This window comes from Mya arenaria, chromosome 8 (genome assembly GCF_026914265.1).
Source record: "Mya arenaria isolate MELC-2E11 chromosome 8, ASM2691426v1".
NCBI lineage: Eukaryota > Metazoa > Mollusca > Bivalvia > Myida > Myidae > Mya > Mya arenaria.
The window spans coordinates 5,605,633-5,627,648 of NC_069129.1; the positions used below are offsets into that span (position 1 = coordinate 5,605,633).

General features: G+C 31.5%; 1 protein-coding gene across 1 annotated transcript; it reads right to left on the reverse strand.

Annotated features, from left to right (window-relative positions):
- Nucleotides 1-16,520: 16,520 nt before the first annotated feature.
- LOC128245029 (probable G-protein coupled receptor 139) lies at nt 16,521-21,105 on the reverse strand. The gene is made up of 3 exons (XM_052963224.1): nt 20,925-21,105; nt 18,369-18,513; nt 16,521-18,139 (listed from the first exon to the last, which is right to left on the reverse strand). Exons 1-3 carry the CDS (start codon nt 20,927-20,929, stop codon nt 17,006-17,008), a joined length of 1,284 nt encoding a protein of 427 aa, XP_052819184.1. The 5' UTR covers nt 20,930-21,105; the 3' UTR covers nt 16,521-17,005.
- Nucleotides 21,106-22,016: the final 911 nt, after the last annotated feature.

The following is a 22,016-nucleotide window of genomic DNA, read 5'->3' on the forward strand; positions in this document are numbered from 1 at the left end:
ACATTCATACGTTTATCTAGTTAAAACATCAGTGTATTTGTGACAATATGATTTCAAATATTTCTTTCACCTTTTATAAAGAAAGGTTACACGGTTACCTTCAAAACTACAATAATATGCATCGCCTTACTGCAATTTTACGAACTGACACAATCAGTGGCGTATATTCCAGTTTCCAGTTTTAATTGGGAGTTCATCTATCCTGTTCTGAATTTAACTAAGAAATGTTAGATTTTGGGCTGTTGCTTTAAGATTTTGTCTCATTATCGAAATTTGTTTAAATATTCTGTAAAAGGTTACTTTACTAGAATTATATCCTTTTATATATACAAAATATATCTTGCATTAATGTTGCATTCAGCCATTTCTGGTTCATTAAGTCTTGATTTTTCTGTAAATTGTTAAACCCAAATTTACTTGACGCACATATTTGTTTTATCAATAGCAATGTTCCTTTCACTAGTAAGCTACCTTTTGTGGACTAAACAATTATATATTTAAGAAGTATTACACATCAATGCAGGTTATATGACATAACAAGGCCCTGCCAGTCAGCCTCCGACAGTGAATATGGACCGAGACGTTAGATATGGCTAGTCTAGAGTCTAAAAAACGACATAACCGGTCTTCCTTTTCCAAATACTAGTGCTTTGGATTATGATATATTTTCTAGTAGTGTACGAATCAATCAAGCTTTGTTAATCAGGAGTTTGAGACATTATAACTGGTTCAGAAGTTAGAGTGAATATTTTTATGAAGTTTAGCAAATTTTAAAAATGGCTCGGATAAGGTAAATGTTCTGTCTATTTTGTTACTTGTGAAATATCGCGGATATATTTAGAAAGAAAATAGCCAGGAAGGAGACATGGTTTTTTTTCGGTCCGTTACTTTTATACCTTATAATTCTGATTGTACAGTATCACAAGGTTAAGTATTAGCATACGTATTTTGGATGATCGTATTTTGGATGATAGTTAAATACATGTTTATATTAAAGTCGATAATTTTTCAACGAAAACCATTCTCTCTAGACAGTTTTTAAACCTTGTTTTAAATTGATAAATGCAAACAATAGCTTTGTTATGATCTTGTTCAGTTTAAGACAAATATATGATCCTATGTCGCCAAATAAAATGTTAGATTTGCCTAACTTTCATGTAAAATATCATTGTATTCAACAAAAGACTTATTGTCTACCATTTATTACACAAGTACACAATTCCCACATTCAACTAAAAGGTAATAGGTCGATATTATTCAGGTTGTGTTGGGTCGCCGTTATTATTAAAACTATTTTAGATTTATTCCATATTCCAAAACTTTATAACACTGTTTTCAAAAATCAAGTGAAACAATTTGACATATAGGAGACTGGTGATTGTTGAAGTCATATCTTTAAAATTTACGCTCATTGCCTTATTTCATTAAGGAGCCAACAAGCTCTCGGTAATTTTGCTTTGTTTAAATAATGTATCGCTAATTCAAGGCGCTTGTTCATTTTGTATGAATTTAATTAGTTTTGTGTCATCTTATACTTTCTGTTCATTTAAACCTGACTGGGTTGATATACAAAATAAAACTACCCGTTAGCGATATTGGATAATGTGCATCCCAATGAATTGAACACAAATATTACATTTTTGGATAAATGACTTGTTAAGAATATTCGAATGAAAGCATCGCCTTAACTAACAGGAATAAACAGCACAAATCCATAGACATTTGATAGAGAAATGAGCTGTACCAATCGGTATATATAATGAAGGACCACAAATCGTTATGTGTTTCATTATTTAACGGAAAACCTCATCGATAACTAATCTAGAGTTATTGTATGTACATATTAACAGAAGCCATTTGGTTATTGTAAGTGTCGGAAATTAACCCATAAATATATTTTACCAAACACCATTACACAACGCAAACAAAAAATCGCATTGCCAAGTAACTTTTAAGTCAGACGTTTTCGTTCCTCAGAATTCTGCTTTTTACACAGAGTTCTTGAAAAAATGTTAACATAATAATGAATTCGTTCACATTGACGTCTTGATTATGAATTTGACACTGAAACTCAAAACTGCAAAATTGCATGTACAGTTTCTATTAGAGGAGCTTCATGTTAAAACTGGCATTACATTTTGCAAATACTTTGTTTAACTATGATTAGTATTAACATATGTTTTCAACAATGACCTCATCTAAGTATATAATATTTAATGAAATTTGAGAATTCGATTTTCTGAGTCTTAGTCTCAAACCTAGACTTGAGATGATATTGAATATGGGCCCAGAATTCATATCGGTGGCAATTGTAGTAATATGGTCTAAACGAGAGTGTCCGCGCGTTTTGCTTACGTTATAGTCTAGACGTTGTAATAATAAACAGAAACATGAACCTCTTGATTATTTCTTTGCCAAGTGTGAACATAGTGAAGTTGTGGATATCAGTAAAATGCTGTTCTTTTTGAAATAATGCTTGTGGTCATTAAAAATCCTTTTAAAACAAATATGTTATACAATAATGTATAGGATAATATTTAAGTGTATGCCCTCTGAGTTTTATGAAATCATACAGTCCATAAACCTGGATTCCAGCACATGAAGTAAATAAGAGAATTTCTATATTAAATAGTCTTCTTTAATAACGTTCATAACACTATCATTATATACATATATATTAAGTAGAAAAGGTGGTCGTATATTCATCGTTTGTGATTGTTTTCATATGTGTAATTTTGATGAATTGATAAACGATTTTAATAGACTGTGGAAAACATTTTCCACAACCTTATGCTAGTCTCAGATAGAAAAAAATCAAAGTGGTGTGATAGATAAATGTATTAGTGATAATGTACCGGTATTTTGTACAAGAACACAATCTAAATCAATCATAGGGAAGTACACTGTTAAAATCGAGCTTTGAAAAGCTACAACAACGAATACTTGCAACAAACTTTGTTAACTGCGATCTGGAATGCTATTATCCTCAGTAACAACTTTTCCGAAGCTTGGAACATTTTTGAATCTATGTTCGTGTCAATTAAACATTAAATTGCTCCGATTAAAAAAAATGAGAATTGAACAACCGACAAAACTCGTGATATGTGGCGATATTCGCTATAGTATTAACAAGCTTGACCGAGATTTTAATGTCTATAACAAACATAAAACTGGGACAATTTTATTTTGTTTAAATCATGACATAATATCTTATAGGGAAGTCTAAAACTATTTTACAGATCAATTTATATAAAACAAATCCAATTCTATATCATTGTGGAAAAAAAAAACAAAAAAACTTGGTCTACCTTCTACAAATAAAATAAATAAATTATGTAGTTACTTTTGTCTTAAGATAATGATGATATTTGTTTTGACAAGTCAAATGTGGCAGAAAAATATTAACTTTATTGCAATTCTTGTCTCTTATCTTGTTAAGAAATTACAAAATTTTCATAAATTTGGAAATAGTTTTATATCATCAGTTACACAATCCTAAGGGTGTTTTACCAACTAGCTTTTCTTTTTTCCGTATAAATATAAGGGAATAAAGTTTTAAAATATTGAATGATTTAAGTACAAATTAAGCTTCTGGTTTAGATGGAATTCATTCCCGGTTTGTGAGGGATAGTGGTACCATAATTGCTTGCTCCCTAACGAATATAATAGTGTTCTGTATTAATCTATATGATTAATAGGCAAGAGTAGTTTCCTTTATCAGGAAAAAGAGGAAACAGAAGTCGGGAATTATCGTTTCGTTTTCACGATATTTGAAAGGGTAGTGTATGATCAGCTTAAACAGAGAGAACAAGTTCACTGTATATATTTCAATCTGGTTATGGCCTCAACTCAGCGTCATTTTGATAACTCCTGCTTTTTTCCGGTTCCATAGTTTATCCAATTATGGAAATATAAACTATAAAAAATGCAGATGAAGTTGATGTTGTTTTTTCTTGGAAAAAGGTTTCATATTGATATTGATATTCAACATTTTGAATTCCTTAACGGGTTACCATTTGAACATTTATTAAATACATCATTTGTTAATATGTATTTAAAATACAAAAAATGGGTAAGCCCCTGATAATAGATAAAACCATTGACCACACAGATTCAATTAAATCTCATAGAACTAGGTTTCGAGAAAAGGTTTTGGACTAAAGTTTTTCCTTACACAGGATATATTTTCTAGAACCAGATAAGATCAATCATCAGGAAATTAAGTAAAATTGGCGAGTTTAAGGTTGCCATTTAAAGCATATAAGCATTATATTAAGAATAAGATAACATATGCACTTTTAATAAGTATTAAGTATTTAATGTTATAGTTTTCGGGTCATTTTAAGAAATTATGAGCAATTTGTCTGAAATTCTGCTTTTTATGTTTTTTATTCTACGTTATATTTAAATCTTCTTTCTTATGACCAAACGTAACTGTCTTGTTATAATTTTATCTGTAATAAAAATTCGATATGTTCCGTCTGTGAAAGAAAGCTTCATGCTTCTCTTTGTCACTCCAGCCATTACAATGGAAATAAGGGATATTTCCTCTTTACTGTAGAATCTTTGGTATGGATATGTGTGGCATGGTTTTCAAAACTAATGAGTGTTTTAAATATTTAATTGCTGTAACACGTAGTTGTTATCACCGTTATTTCCTTATCCCATTATTAATAAAATATATTTAAGAATAGAATAGTTTAAATGTTTTACAGTAGAATACAGCATGACAATAAAAGGAAGGCTAAAGAGATGTATGCGTGTGGGTGGAAGAAGTCGATCACTGGTTTTAAAGTCTTTTTTGACATGCAAATAACACTTCATCGAACATAGTACTATTTTGCTCTTCGGTAATGGTATCATATATAACGGAGGGCTTCCTCAATCAGAGAATGAACAATTATGAGCATATGTCACCTATGTCAAGAAGAGAGTGGACAAATAAGGAGAAAGTGGTATTTAGTCTCCTGACTTCCACTACTGAAACATTGTTAGGGAATACTTATTATTTTACAAAGAGAATATGATTCAGGGAACAACACTTGTTGCGGAGATGAATGTACAAGACCTATATTTGTATTTCCCATAATAAAACAGTATAGGTGGTTTGGGCAGTCTTTGCCTCAACTGAGAGACAATTTCGTTCAGATAGTGTAGAAGATATTAAGAAGAACTTCATAAACAAAGACGTACGGGTTTACCTTTTTATCGTTAATGTAATGTAAGAAAAACATAATAACGATCGTAAATCGTTAATTTCAAAACAAAATACTATATACAATGGTATAATTGTGGTTAAATAAAAGTTAAACGAACACTTAATGTCCGTTTTAACGATGTTTTTTAACAAGTTAACTAATAAAAAACATCATATGAAAAATTTGACTCTTCTAGTGTACACCAATAGAGGAAATATATCGTAAAACGCTATACCATACAGTTTCTAATTCAAAGCATGAACATGATATCGAAACATGGTAAACAGTATAAAGCACATACACGTTACTTCATAATTGTAGCACGTTCATATCATCACGGCGATTATAGCAATGTTGCACCTCTTAATTTGCAGCCAAGAAAACACATTGGTATGAATGGCGATTTCTTAAATCCGTAATTGACAAAGACATTTAATTTACCGAACGTTATTGACATTTTTGATGTCACTTGTCTAATTGCAGTTGTAGGCAAAATATTTATTATTCGATTTATTCAACGAATAAAATAATATTGACATTGAATACTGATTTTGACATTCGAATACCAAACGTTTGATCGAATATTCGAATATTCGTTTGCATCTCTATTTAAAATGCATCAAAGGATAGTTTTAGATTACTTTACTATGTTGACTAGATCTAATCTCAGTGCTGTTAGGCCAATCTCGACCACCATGCGTGTCGGTGATTTAATTAAACAATAGAGCTGCATGAAAATGCCAATGACCAAGGTGCAGTTGAGATTCACATGTATTAGGGTCATTTAAACATTAAATTCGACTTCTGAACAAGACCACATATTCAGAAATATAAAACATTCTTCATAAGTAACATAGGTCTATACCTTGCATTGCGAGGGACGAAAGTGTTCTAAAGGAAATTAAAAGAAGCAGATATAAATTGTTCGCTTAGAATTCTCGATGTATACTAATATTTATTGAAAAGGTTGATTTTCTATAACTGTAATGCTAAATACTGCTCACTTAAAACGGTTTTAAGTAGAGAGGGGTTTGTCGTTCAGTGTTTGTAAGGCCTTCGTTTCGTGCTTTATAACCTTAAGGGAAGTATTCTGACTTGTTTACAATAGGGAGCAATGAATGTCTATGAGTTTCCGACGCATTAGGCATTAATAAACATTTTAATTATCCATCACATCATTTCCCATCAATTATTAATGAGAATGCGTTTCTGGACAAATTGATCAAAGCTTGTTATGTTCGTGCGCATAATACAAACTGGTGCTCACTCGGTGATTTATTAACAATCCCACACTAAACCAAGTATAATTCTCTATATGTTTTACTAATGAGAACCAAAACTTTTTATCACGAGTGGCTTTTCCACAAGTAAAATACTTTATTTTGGTTTCAACGAGGTTTTATCAAGACACTGTTATTTACATGTTTACTACAATAAACAACTTTGTCTGTCTGTCTGTCTGTCTGTCCGTCTGTCTGTTAAACATTATTTTCTATTTATTTTATGCTTGAAATGGAGATAATTGAAGTCAACTTAAGCGCGCTAAATTGAATGTGAACGTAACGCCATTTCGGAAATGAAGTCGTTGAAAGTTTTTCCAAGCCATGTTCACGCCGAGGTTTCATTTGCAAGTCAGAGCTGGCTGCCATTTTAAAAAAGTAAAACATATTCAAGTGTTATATCACTGTTGAAAACATAGGTATGTTTTGTTTTCACTTCACTGAGAAATATCTATAAACAATCGGATAGAATATAATCAAAATGGTTTATTGTTTTATTTTCCATGATCTATTGTCGTTGTCTGTAAAAAAAGGTAAAACAACCAATGACGAGAAGATTATATCGTCTGACCCGTAGACGAGCGATTGCCTATAAATGCTGCGAATTTAAGTAGCTCTAAAGCTAACGAGCGGTTAATGAAACATGGTATAGCTCCTTGCAGAAATAACGGGCATTCTCTTTACATCTCTAATGACAACAACCACATTACGTGAATGATACACGCATTATTCGCGTGGAATGAGTGTTGACAAAGCGTGCAATAGGTTCCTTTACGAGGCATTTCTGATGATAGTAAAATAAATTATCAAGCTAGTGAGAACTTGAAGCTTAAAGTATTCTCCGTTAAAGACCGCAAATTCGTAGTCGATATTTTGTTCTAAACATTCCATAATTTCACCTTAACCATGCAGGTTTTATGAAAAAATGTTTTATAAATATTGGTTTAGTTTCTATAAAGCATTGAAAAACACATATCGCTGCAGTTGCATTTGCTTGTTTGATCTTTAATGTTTATAAGAATTGCCTCGTTTTTTTTATATTATTTTTCTTATATACTCATGGTGTCCTATTATCATGAACTATCTGACTCATAGTTGGAATTATTAGTCAGGAATGATCAGTTGATTGCTGGACTAAGTACACATTAAGTATAAGATGGTCTCTGGGGCCATGTTCACCTCTTGCCCAATAAACATGGAAGTAAATTTTAGCGCTTTGAAAAAAAAACTTGGATAGCGACCGAGGGGAAAGTAAATGGACATTTACCATTTGAAAACAAACAACACATACATGTTTAAACAAGTACACAGCCATATATTTGTTCTTTATCATATAGTTAAACTTAATAGAGCGAATTATTTGTAGCTATTACTAAGCTGTGCACGTTCTTAATTAAACTCAATATATTTGACTGGTGTTTGATAGGAAAACTTGTTAATATTTTTCCCATTGTGGATATATATACTTAGATATTCGTGATGTTTTATCAGTAACATGGAGCTGTTTGACTATAAACATATCCAATTATTTCTTTACGAACGTTCTAACGCCTTGAACGTATTTGTCAACTGGTATATTTGTCAATTTATAATGACTATTTACGTGTAATAACACACACGAACAGTTGTATCCCTGATACTTGCAGGGTGCAAACCAAGGCATGACCTAAACAAACTAGATGACATTCAGAACTCTATGTCGTATTGTTGAGCCTAAGAATGATTGTTTTTGTAGTATTTTTAAGTATTTGTGTAGAATAAATAATCAGCGGCTAATATCAAACTTTATCACATACTTACCCTTGTTTTCCGAGTAATATACCCATTACGAATATTTTTATCTTACACATGTGTAAGATAACCTATCAGACATTTCTATTGGCTAGACTTATCACACGCAACCTAGATATCCCTCCGTATTGTTTGTAAACAAAATGGTTTAAATGCCAACAAATACTTACCTCAATAATGAAGCTGAAAGACTTCCGGGAGACAAATGACTAACGAACCATAGCGCCAGAAAGCATCTTGTACAAAAACTTTCTGATAACAATGTTCCGCCAACCAGATAATGAAGATCATTAGTCACAGAAATATCCAGTCAGTCAACAAATAGTGAAATACAGCCACATTAGTGACAAACATCACAAGAACATTTCAAACATTTCCATCTTGACCAACACAAGCAATACGCAATCAATGCCATTTGCTTGCCAGTTTAATCAGCTGTCGGTTACCGAAAACACAGATACGAATTCCGCAGCACAGACATCTCCTTACACATCCCATGGCGGCTAGAACATCATGTTCTCTGGAAACATTCTTGGTGGAACTTTTTCAAGATCAACATCCATGTAGTACAGAGAAAGGCTTCGCCGTAATCATCTGCATGTTGTGAAACTCCAATTACACTAAGAAAACGCTGCAAAATCATCGTAGAAAGCGACAGCGAATAACCTTTAAATCCTTGCACACAGTTAAACTTGACAGACCGATGTAGGTCACATAAACCGCGTAAATGCGTGTACTCTAAGTGTGACGTCATCAAATTGTGTACTTATTGGGTTTTTTGGTTAAAATCGTTCGTTATTCATGTTGTTGGATATTTTACAACACATTTTTATAGTTGTGACTTGTTAAGCGCTTTATCAGAATTAAAACTTGATAACTGCTAGTTACTTTTGTCATTTTAATTTGGAACTATTTACATGGCGCATCGTTGACATTTTACTCTGAGTACTTTAGCTGTCAAACAATCGGTTCAGAAAGTGGAACTAAATCGTTAATAAAAACACCGTTTTAAGCATGTGATAAAAAAGATCTGACACTCGTTGTCATTTAATACAAGAATTTTATTAAACTCGTCCATGAAAGTTGTTAGTAAGCTCGCCAGAGGCTCGCTTACTAACAAATTTCATAAACTCGTTTAATAAAATATTGTATTAAATGACAAGTCGTGTCAGATCCTATATATGCTTCATTTCCACTTGTATTCATTCCGTTGAGATGTTAATGCACGTTGGTAAAGAAGTGCCAAAAGAGTTCCAACAAAACCTTTACCTGTTTTGCTTACGTTGAGACGAGATGGGAGATAAATAATATTCATCTATTTTCTCTTTTTATTTTCAGTAAGACAGTTTTCTATTAAATTTCAATTTGCTGTCTGATAAGGTGTGTTCCTTTCAACAATAGCTAGCATATTCACGAAAAAAGGGCAAAGTGATACAGAAAAGAAATAGTGGTTAAAGAAATCAACTATTTTGTTTTGTCGACTTTTGTTTCTATAAAATATATGCGTATACTAGAAGACTTATTAAATGTAACTAACCCAACGATGAACTATTTATCGTAAATACGCAATTTCATTGAAATGAAAATACTAAACAAAGGTAGGTTTATATTATATATAGTGAAGTAATTATTATTTAGTCTCTATTTGGATTGTCAGTTCTTATCATCCGAATATTTGATAGAGTTCACAGTTTTTAAAGAAAACAATATGCAATTTTGTTTAAGTTATACCCAGCTCATATTTAATTGATCTTATGCTTAGTATTATGTGTTATCATTTTTTTATCAACATGCAGTTCTAAATTCAAAAAGCTATTCAATCGTTATGTAACTTTTGAAAGGATACACATGATTGTTTACGAATGTAAAACGCACGCACATCCATATAACTATACACGCGCTCATACAAGAGCACACATTATCACACACACGTACGTACGATGTACATACAATCAATGTCTTCTTTACTAACCAAGCCTACGATTGGTGTTATTTTACAACTTTTTAATGTTTTTTGATATGGCTATTAGTGAGTTTCAATAGTCAATTTATTTTCCTAGTTTAAATGTTTCCCCTTTTTTTATAAGTTTCATATCAACTGTATAGTTGTTCAACAGTCTTTTTTTAATTCTTTAATTTGAAATACATCATAAATGCATCAAAGGATAGTATTATATTTAATATATAACTACACTTTGTTGAGTTGATCTGTTCCTATCACGCCATTAATGTTTGATGAAGCTATAACACTCTGTAATATATTCCATAGTTATTGTGTTTCATAACACTCCCTTTAAAATGATCATAAAGAATCCATACCTACATAAGCTACAATCTACAAGTTTGAACTTTAAAAAGCTGTTGTTAGTTTGTATGTTTCTATTAAGAAACATGTAATAAAAACCACGTAGTGTAGTATCTTTTGTAGATCTGAATATATTACGGTGCATATTTAGGCTGTAATTAAGTTACGCAAATGGAAATCAGGTATCGTCAGATCTTCTTTTGACATGACATATTAAAATCATTATTGCGCCGGACTAAAAATGTGCGAATAAAAATACCACCTTATTTAAATACGTTCATTATTTTTCGACTTTAATGTAAATTTGAAATCAAGCCGAATAATGTTAAATATTGTTTGTGAGGATCTAATGGGAAGAGATAAGTTTAGATAAATACGCAGAAAATGATAATATTCTGACTAAAAGACACTGCCTTACATTATTTGTTAAAAATATTTAAAGCGTTCTCAGCCAATATTGGATTTCATTTAATTAAATTCATTCAAGCAAAAAGCTTGCGAGATGACAGCAATGTTCATATATTATAGTCATAAAGTTCATTAGTTGCTGTTATGAAACTTGCTAATTGTTTTTAAACAATTTCGACCATTTCGCTAGAATCAATCGTATTTGCAATATTATTTCTACAGTTCTTGTGTGCAATCTTGTCTTTTTTTATCTAATGCACAGTCTAGAACAGTATTGAAATGACCACAAATGATAAAGATTTAATCATCATTCGTCATTCTCATTCTGCATGTTCGTCATTAGTAGCCCATTTATTAATATCTAAAGCTGTAATTCAACTTCATTTTATTTCATTATTTTTCGTTTTGTCCATATTAATACTCTTCTGTTTTTACTATTTCGCATCAAAACACAATGTCCATTTAATTCGTTGTTTTGATTTTCAAATAAATGTTGGAACAATGTACTTCTTACAAGGATATAATATAATACTTATTACTAATAACCCACTCGAATATATACTTTATTGTCGTATCAAGACCCTTGATTTTGGGGTAACGGGTTTTAATGTTCATTTTTAAGTTTCCTCTAGCGTTTCTGCAATTGACCTTTCCTTAATCCCAGAAATGTTGTTTCGTGTATCTTCTCTAGCACTGATACATTTCATTGAAATACCCTGTTTGTGCTACAATAATTCTCTCCAGACTAGCACACACTTGTTTTGTTTTGTCCGCTTCATTTTCGCCTATTCTTCTTGCTCCTTGGTCTTTTTCGATTCATTTTCTTTTTCTCAAATTAACTGTAATTTAGCATCTCGACTTTGATGGCAAACGCCTTTGTCATCAGCTATTTGACCATTTAAAGAACAACAATGTTGAGGTATCCTTTACTATGTTTTCACTATTTTTGAATTAATGATCCTTATCAACTTCTAATACATTTTAATCATATTACTGTCGGAAAATTTTATGTAAGCGATATTATATTCCGATTATTATTTGATTCTTTTTCCACTGCAGCGGTATTTTTTGTTTTATAATATGCTGTTTTCGTTTCTTCTTTTGTTTGTTTTTGCTGCATTTTGTTTTTGTGTATTGTTGTTGTTTTTTTAAAAATGATCTGGCGTGAGAATGAAGGTCGAAAGATTAGATAATAAAAACATTTCTCTTTTACTAACAAAGTTTGTCCAAATTTAAGTTATAGTTATATGCTATTTTACAAATTGCATGAGTACCAAAACGTCAAAACTGCTACTCAGGGGATATCAATTGACTTTAGTTAATGATCTTCACAGATTTGAAAGCAAGCATCAAATGTTTTAAGTTTAACATAAAACATACATTTTATTGATGTAATCTATGAACTAGAAATATTGTTTAGTGTAAATATATCATAGTAATCAATAAAAGGAATAATATTTTATCAGTTTTTCGATTAAAAGGCATTTTAATCGTTTTCGAAAATGTCTTTAAGCAAAATTAATAAATATTTTATCAAAATCTTCAAGACTACCTGATAAACAACAATTTTTGGTTTGTGGTTATGCAGGTATAAGAAAGATATTTGAATTTTTGTAACCAAGAAATAAATTCGATCTACTATTATGCATTATTTTCTTGAATCAAGAAACCACAAGATATTGTTGATTGGGAAGCCTGGAGCATTTTAACAAAAATATATTTTATATTGCCGACAGTCTTTCCCCCCAAAAAATGCAAATTCTTTCTTATCCGAAATCTGAAAAATCTACTTTCTTTTTTTTGCTCCTTTTTACCCTTAAACATGTTGCAAAGAAAAGTTTTACTCCTTAATAAAAATTATTCGCTGAAACTAAATAAAAATATCTTGTTGTTTTGTTGTTGTTGTTGTTTTTTGGTGGGGGGGGGGTAATTTTTGCCTTCCTCACCGTGTTTTGCACAATGTTAATTTAACAAGGAATTTTGCGAAGATGGTTTGTAATAAAACGTTTTGTTATTTCCAATGCGTGCATATAACAGTTTTTAAAATTTGTTTAATCATGTCACTTGCATAAAAATCATTCCAATATTAATATGAAAAACTACAGAAACAAGCACGTAGTCAAAAGTTTTAATATACACTGATGCTGTGTAAATATTGATTTATTAGGTGAGTTAAACAACTAATTTTGTTATCTATTTTAGTTAAACGAACGCGTCAACGTTTCAATTTGTGTTTATACAGTTTTAACATACACTGATGCTGTGTAAATATTGATTTATTAGGTGAGTTGAACAACTAATTTTGTAATCTGTTTTAGTTAAACAAACGCGTCAACGTTTTAATTTGTGTTTATACAGTTTTAACATACACTGATGCTGTGTAAATATTGATTTATTAGGTGAGTTAAACAACTAATTTTGTAATCTATTTTAGTTAAAGGAACGCGACAACGTTTTAATTTGTGTTTATACAGTTTTAACATACACTGACGCTGTGTAAATATTGATTTATTAGGTGAGTTGAACAACTAATTTTGTTATCTATTTAAGTTAACGAACGAGACAACGTTTTAATTTTTGTTTATACATCGATTTTATTCAGTACTAAACTTGAAAAATCATATTATTGTTAAAATATGTTCAAGTCAACTTTTTTTTATTCTGAGAGGAAGTGGCCAAAATAACATAAATGCAAAACAATATCATCATCAGCCAGCATGCCTAAATTTGTTGTTTTTCTGTGGCAATTAGGCTATTTTAAACTATACTAAATGTATTATCAAATCATAAATCAAACATATTCACTAATCGCTTTACAGGTAAAATCTCATAGTAGTTAACTATTTATGATGCTTATGTTATAAAAGTGTTCGTTCATTATCTTTATAATAATGGCTGTAAACCTAATTGGTCACAGGTGTTCGTGTTGTTGTTACGACCAAGGTTCGTTAGAAATGATTTAGAGTGCCATGTTATTGTTCTTTAATACTTGCAAAAACGTGCATGTCGGATAAATCTCCTGCAGTGGCGAATCCAACATCGGTTTGCACCTTGATTACCGCAACTTCCTTTGAGCGGGTTTTGCTGTGGTGTCTGGTTTAACAGCGATGCTGGTGTGCATGCTTCATTAAATACCTTCACCGTTGCCTGTATTCCATCGACTATCATTAGACTGCGTTTATATATTGTTATACTATTATAACAAAATCACAAAATGTACTTAATATAATGTACTGAATATAGCATACACAAACTGGACATATATCATGACTAATTTGGCACAGTGTTAACTAGGTTTGAAACAAAATTGTTCCAAGTATGATATGGAATTGCTATTAAGATATCTCGGAAATAAAATAAACGTATGGCATAGTTGATCCAGCTTATCAATAGCTGTGCATCTATTCTTTCAACCGGCCGACTCAACATTTTTTACAATAAGGTAGCTATGGTGTTTTGTATTCATATTTTACTAGTCTCGTCAATGCATACATAAGAACATAACCAATATTTAAAACGATTTTTAACAGTAACGCCACTTTAATTAGTTATAAAAGACTATTAATTATTATACAGAATCTAATTAAAATCGTAAATTCAGTATATACCGTATATACAATGTATACATTCAGCAATTAAAAAGTGACGTATTCCCTGTCAATATTTTATAATGTATCAAGTATTGTGTTTTTCTTTCTAATATAAGTGGACTTTTATGTTATGTTAATAACCTTTTTAAAATAAAAACAACCATTTTTATATGACATTTGTCAGGAAATAAATGTATATGAACATAAAATTGAAAATGTTAAAACAGGTTTTGACAGTTACTCTTACTATGCCGTCGTTGTTGATGTTAAACAGTAATTTATTCTCATCATTTATTAAATTAAAATCTCTATCAAATGTATTTGCTGCGGAAAATGTCTTAAGGCCTGGTAGTCATGACACTGAATCAACTGGTGGTTGTATGAAAACGTATTATTATGATGAATACTATTTATTGAATTCAACGACGGTTATAACATGCTCAACCTTTATAAATTTAATACATATTTTAATATAATAATAAAGTTTTAACATGAAATGCAATTATAAAGAATACGTATATATCGAGTTCTCTTAAAATAGTGAAAAAAAATGTGATTTGCAGTTTTTGATTTAAGCTAAATAATTTAATTATATCCGAATTGGTTTAAACAGTATTTATGTAGTGACATATAATAGATATACACCATTACATATACAAGTAAAGGATTGAGGAGAAAGCCAAAGGAATATGGAACCCCTTTCCCCAAAGGGGATTTATCCGGATAAAATCATAATGAATGTGTTATTATATTTTTACTTATTACCCGCTATTATCGATGATTCATTTTGCAGATTCTAGAACTAAAAGTGGTAATAGACGGGAACATTCGAGTTAAGCGTATGCACTTTTAAATATCATTTTCAAACGCTTCTCTAAAAATAATTTCTAAAGATATTGATGATGTTTATCGCTATTCAAAATAGAGAAAGCAATTTAAATCAAAGATAATTTATTTTAGAATGAGATAAAGACATGCGTGTCAATTATCTAATGTTACGGACTGATAATATCCCTTTCGTACGCGGCGCCCCTCAACCGTTATCTCTGGCAAGTCAATTACAAGAATTACAGCCTTCCTGCCATTAACGAGGCCTATATTTTGACATCTAAAATGGTGATTAATTAATTACATGCGATCGTATCGCACATTCTGAAATAGTTTGTTTTAACTTTTGACAGATCTACTTCTTAACACATTGCCTCTTTTTCAAAAAATACTAAAAACATTTTCTTTTGTGAAAGGTACCTTTAAATCTAGCCTAACTGTAAACAGTACAGAAGTTGCTTGACGCAAATCTCATTAAAAGCATCAACTTATTCCATTGTGTGTGATGCTATGTAACATGTATCTGATTCCTGTAAATCTTTATGCGTTTGCCCATTTACATATTAAAATGAGTTTCAATTAAACCGTTACTGATGCATACGTATACAAGTCTATGAAATAAATCGAAACATTAAAAGCTGACACAACTTTTGTATAGTTTTGCATCCTCATGAGAAGCCTACCTAATTGACATTTCACATGAAATAAAATACCGTTCATACGTTTTACAAATTAAAAGCGACTAATGATTTTTCTCTCGAATTGATGTTTGTTTTTGTTTTTATTCCAGGACTTTATACGATGTTTCGTTATTCACTAGGAACCATTTATCACTTCTAGATAATAATTAATTTTCTTCAAATTGTCTTTGGGTGTCCGAGTCCGATACGCCAAATAATCAGCTTTGTCCTGAGATAATTTATTAGCGAAAATGTGTGTATGGCAGTTAAACCGCAAAAATAACAGCAACAAGCAAAACATGGTAAAATTCATTTCAGAATTTATTGACGATAAAGTAACAAAACAAACTTTTAAGACTAAAATTTCCAAGAATGAAAATAAAAACAATGTTTACACGATTTATATAAATAAATAACTTTATTATGATCAAATACCGTTTATCATATCACAGTTCAGTAGAGCACACTTTAACAACATGTCGAGCATCATCTTATCAGCGAATTGTCACTTTGTTATAAAGATTAACACGCTACACATTACCGGCCTCGGATCTGGAACGAGTTATATGATAAGTATTATTAGAATCCACATCCATTTGAATTCGATTGCAAATGGTATGAACATCCCAACTGGACGCTTATCGCTGAACTGCAGGAAAGTTAAACCACTGCAAATATGTTTCTTAAGACAATATCACTTGGAACACTTAACTCAACTCGATACTCCTACTTAAAAGTCATGACGAAGCCTTGTACGTTAATTTGTGACATCGTTTAAAAAATTTGTAAAGCATCCTGATTTTGTTTAAAGAAACTGTCGTCCTAACACAATTTTTAACACTTCGTGTTGCTATCTAAAACTTTAATTGTTCATATGTTCGAACCTTGGTCAAATATAGAGAGACTTTCCTGCTTGCAGCATTTGTCATAACTTTGTCTCATCAAAACACGTTGACTTGTTATGAACGTGATAGCCTTTCACACGCGAGCAATACAGATGTTGGCTATGGTCAGAAACGTTTGAGTTTGTTGATAACGTCCTTCGACACAACGTTTTCAAAACCTGGTTTCTGAATTTTTGTCCAAGAGCACAATATAAGTAAAAATTAACAGAGTGGTTCAGAAACATCAACATCTCAGCTGATGTCCTGATCAATTGTCGCTGTGCCATAACACTTAACGGCACGTTCTCGATATCTCTACTCCATCCGCTGTGAAAAACCATTACAATTGCCATCGGAAATGTCGTAATTAGGAATGTAAAAGACACAGACAAAAGCATCACGGTCAATTTTATGTTATTGTCTTTAAACACCTTTCTTTTATCTGCAGTGTTTATCAACGGTCCATTTTGAGCCGCACGCCAGATGGTAGCTTTCAATGTTTGTATAATAATGAGAGTATTGAATACGACAATCAGAAAAAATGGGAGCAGCGCATAAAGTGAGGCATCTATCCATGGCCAAATAACTGTTACTAGTAACCTGAAATCCGGCGCTGAGTCGCATGATTTTAACCCATGTTCGTGTTCATGCACAGATACTGTGAACAAAAAATGAAAGTTAATTGCCACGATCAACAAAGCGATTAAACATATGATACGTTTAGCGCGTGTTAGGTTGCAGTAACGTGAAGTGTGTAGAGGATGGCTTACCACTAAAAAGCGTTCAATCGTTACTGCGATTATAAGCCACACGGAAAATTGGCTGCTACTATAACCCAGAACCGACACTGCCTTACACAGCCAGTCTGACTCACTCTGGATATCTATTTGCAATATATCACCAAGCCATCGTCGCAACAAGCCAACAAACAAAACTATCGAGTCTGCGATAGCGAGAGCTGCTAAAAACAAGTTCGTGGATTGTCTGGTCATGGCCTTATTTCTCAAGATGAGAAAGGTCATGACATTCCCAAACGTTCCCATCAGTAGGAGAAACGGGGGAAGGTAAACGCCTATGGCTTTGTTAATCCTGTATTCAGGAATAAGCATTCTCTGGTCCTCCAGGTCAACTGACTGCACGTCTGAGTTAAGATTCAGCGATTCAATGAAGTGTAACTGAAAAGTGAAATATAACTTTTCCAATGTTGGTTTGTAACTATTCGAAAACTCTGCGTGCAAAAGTAGAGACAAATATCTTAAATGCTTGACGGCAGTAATACATTTTAGTATATCATCATCATCATAATAAAATTAAGCAATTGATCCCCGAAAAGACGATTTTAAAGTAATGCATGTGACACTTAAGAAAGTGAAACACTAAATAAGTGTGGTGAGTTAAATATACCTGATCCTCTGGTGTTAAAGCGAGAATTTCCGACGTCATATTTGGGTCCATTTGCAATGCCATCAATATCTGATATAGTGTCGAGGTCAAATTTGACGCCGGCGTCGTTCTCGACAATTGCATCTCGGTATCTGGTTCGCTGTAACTGAAGTTTATATAAATTTATATTCGTTTGTGTAAAACAACAAAAATTAACTTAGAACAATGATCAATGACCTGTTTTCATGGTTTCCGTCACAGTCATTTGCATAAACCATCACTATGACCGATATGATACTATGCACATTCACTTACAAAACTTAAATTGAATATATATTCAATATACCAGTGTTTTTCCAAGAATGATGCTTTACAAAAACAAAACTCTAAACAAATTGAAACCTTAAAACATTTAATTTTTTACACATATTCAATCTCTCTTAAATAATCAATACAATACGAGGAATTATGACGGATGTCCAGAACCCTTTCTAACAATTTTTAATCAAATTCTTTATTCGTTGTGAAGGTTTCATATTTTACATTATTAGTTTGGTCTGCAAAGAAAATAGCCAATTCGTCAAAAATATGAGGTTATAAATTAGCGTTTTATTGCTGTTCAGGAGATGTTGAAATGCATTATAATGATATTTAAATACGCATACAAATTCTTAATTCCAGAATAGCATACAACCATTAACCATAAAAATATTTTGTTATGAAGAAACACAACCTGCGATTTTTTGTTACACTAAAAGACTAGGGCGGGCACACGGCATTTATTGTTCTTCGATATTCAAGGCTATCAATATGTATTGCTACTTGTATTTCTTTTAATCAAAGCGACAGTCCACTTTTTACTTGAATGCCTTTATATTACCATTAATTGTGAAAATAAAAAAATGCTTTAGAAAATAAACCCGATTAATGTTTTTTTAATAAATAGTATATCCTGAAAGTTCTAGGCTGCTAATTAGGATGTGATCAAATTTAAGACAAAACCAAAGCAGAAATGATTACAGCCAGACGCCGGTTGTGTTTTGATAAAAAACAACACCTTTTATATAAGCAGACATAATTAACATTCTTGATTTTTGTAATTCCACATTCTTTTTTAAAATCCGATTTAATTTAGGTCTGAAAAGGATATTAACAACGTATGTTGTTTCAAAGTTATATATCCGTATTAAACACAATGAACTGTCCATTGAAAAATACCCCCCACAATATATTTTTTTTAATTTGCGAAGTGCACCATATATGTCGTGTTTGTGAACATATCAATAAATGGTCTTTACCAATTACTTTTATCTGATAAAGAATAGTTAATGTCAGTACGTATCATATGATCGATGTTATAATTAAAACAATCTCTTAAAATCAACATAATGTTAAAAGTTACTGTCTACGACATTCAATTGCAATCAACCTTGATAAATTTTCCACAGTTTTTCGTTTGACTAGCTGGCGATTTTAAATTTAATTTATTTAATCAGTCGATACTGATTATTTAACAAATATTAACAATCAGTGATTATTTCGGTAACCCAGTATATACAATTAGTTGCTGGTATGTGGATTATTGCGCATTGCAAAGGAAATATAATTAATTCACAGAAATCTGTGTACGACTATTCATTTGTTTATAGCAAATAATTAATGTTAATTTGAAGATGCTCATTATTTGTCTTCTCAACAGATCCAATTTATTTAATTAATGCTGTATTTTACACGAGTTCCAGGTGTTTTGTTGTTACTGGCTTGGCTAAAACTTTCTTCGTTAATTTAGGAGCTACTCAATTTGGATGGTGTAAATAGCAGTGTAGTCCATTGAATAATGTATACTCATTGTGTCGTCTTAAATAGCAGAATCAATATGCATATGAATTAAATCACACAGTGAACCAGCTTGTTGGTTTACAAATAAGAACATTTTTAGGAATAAACTATTAAATCCTTAGTAACTCGGTATACATAGCAAAACAGTAATTCGGGATAAATATTATAAACATTAACATTTTGAATGTTAGTATGTTCCAGTCCAGTCAACAACAGTAGAAAATTTAGCCATATGCTATATCAGTTTTTAACGATGTTACATAAATGCCAAAAATTGGTTTCTAATATTTTGTCAATACTATCTAAAGAGGATCTAGAAAAAAGTTTAAATCATTTTAAGATATTGAACGACCGATGTCATTCATTTCCTAGAGAAAAATGCAATTAGAAGCGGGTCATAAACGTAACATGGATGTTTTGTTTTACTCAGGAAATTGTCGGTGAGAAACTCATCCTGGAATACCTTGTAAAATTACGTCAAATAGTTTTAAATTTAAAATGCAGAATTAATTTTGGAAATTAGTCCAGTGTTCTGTTTTTTTTTTAAATAAACGGTCAAAATTCAACAGACAAAAACAATGAAATAATGCATACATATAGACAACGGTAAATTTAATGATGTTTTTATGTTTCAAGAGTAAGAAAATCATTAACAGTGTGTTTTCTGCATATTGTAAAAATCAAAATCAACAAACTTCTACGCAAAATATGCTCACAACAGTCTATTGTAATAATCACCTCATATTAAACTAGATGTCTCCAACTATATCCATCACCATATCTTTAATCTGAGAACAATTTAAGGATCCCTTTGATGAAATTAAATCCAAAACTGTATAATATTATTTATAGTGGATGTCACATATTCCAATTTGTATTATTGACGCCTTTGACGGGCTAGTTAACATTAGAACATCGCGCAAAATGCTTCTCCAGTCACAGTATTCCAGCAAGTGATATTTGGTATTGGAGAATTCTTACATATATCTCGCGGATCAGCTAGATAGCATTCCCTCAATATTTTTCCGCGTATCGAAGTTTTCAGTGGCTAACAGAAGCTAGATAAAAAGCACTCGAGCCAAGATTATACAAAAAGGCTACGTTAATAACTTAGAATAAAACATTAGAAGCTTTTGTTAAAATATTTTTACATTTCTCTTCTTCGAACTCTACCTAACATTAGCGAAATATATCCTTGGAATAAAAAAAATGTTAAGGCTGACGACATCGCGTTGGAATGAGTAAAGCTACCAAAACATATACCTGATTGCCAAATGTATTTCCACATTAAAGGGCTTTGACAAAAATACATACCAGACTGTTCATAGGTAAAACATGTATATAGTAAGAGTTTAATAGTATTAAATTATTTCCTCATGAGTTTAAAGTATGAAGCAATGTCTTAGAGTCTGCACACGTGTACATGTAGCAAACATTCCCACTAATTGCTTTTATTTCAGTAAATCAATATGAGACTGACGTGAATGACATGTCGCTTAATACTAACAGTATGCTTGAAATATGGAAACTTAAGGAACACACCTTGTAGCGAACTACTGACGTCTTATCTAATTGCACAAGGCTTAGGCTTATAAACTGAACTGGAGACACAACACGTACAAACACAGACATAGCGCACATGCACCAAGTCTTAAGTTGCCTTTATGAACAGTATACCTCACACTAGTTTTAATTCAATGCTTTCTTTTTCTTAGTTTTCCAATAGCCATTTTCTTCGTTATAGGTAGCAGCATGATTGATGATATTCACATGCAGGTTGGGCCACAAGGCTAGTTCTTATTGGATAATCCCGAAACGATTGACTGAATA

Excerpts from the sequence above, each read along its gene's own strand:
- LOC128245029 (XM_052963224.1), bottom strand. Across the intron at positions 18,140-18,368 it reads CTTTAACACCAGAGGATCAG|TTACACTTCATTGAATCGCT; the intron begins GTATATTTAACT and ends TTCACTTTTCAG.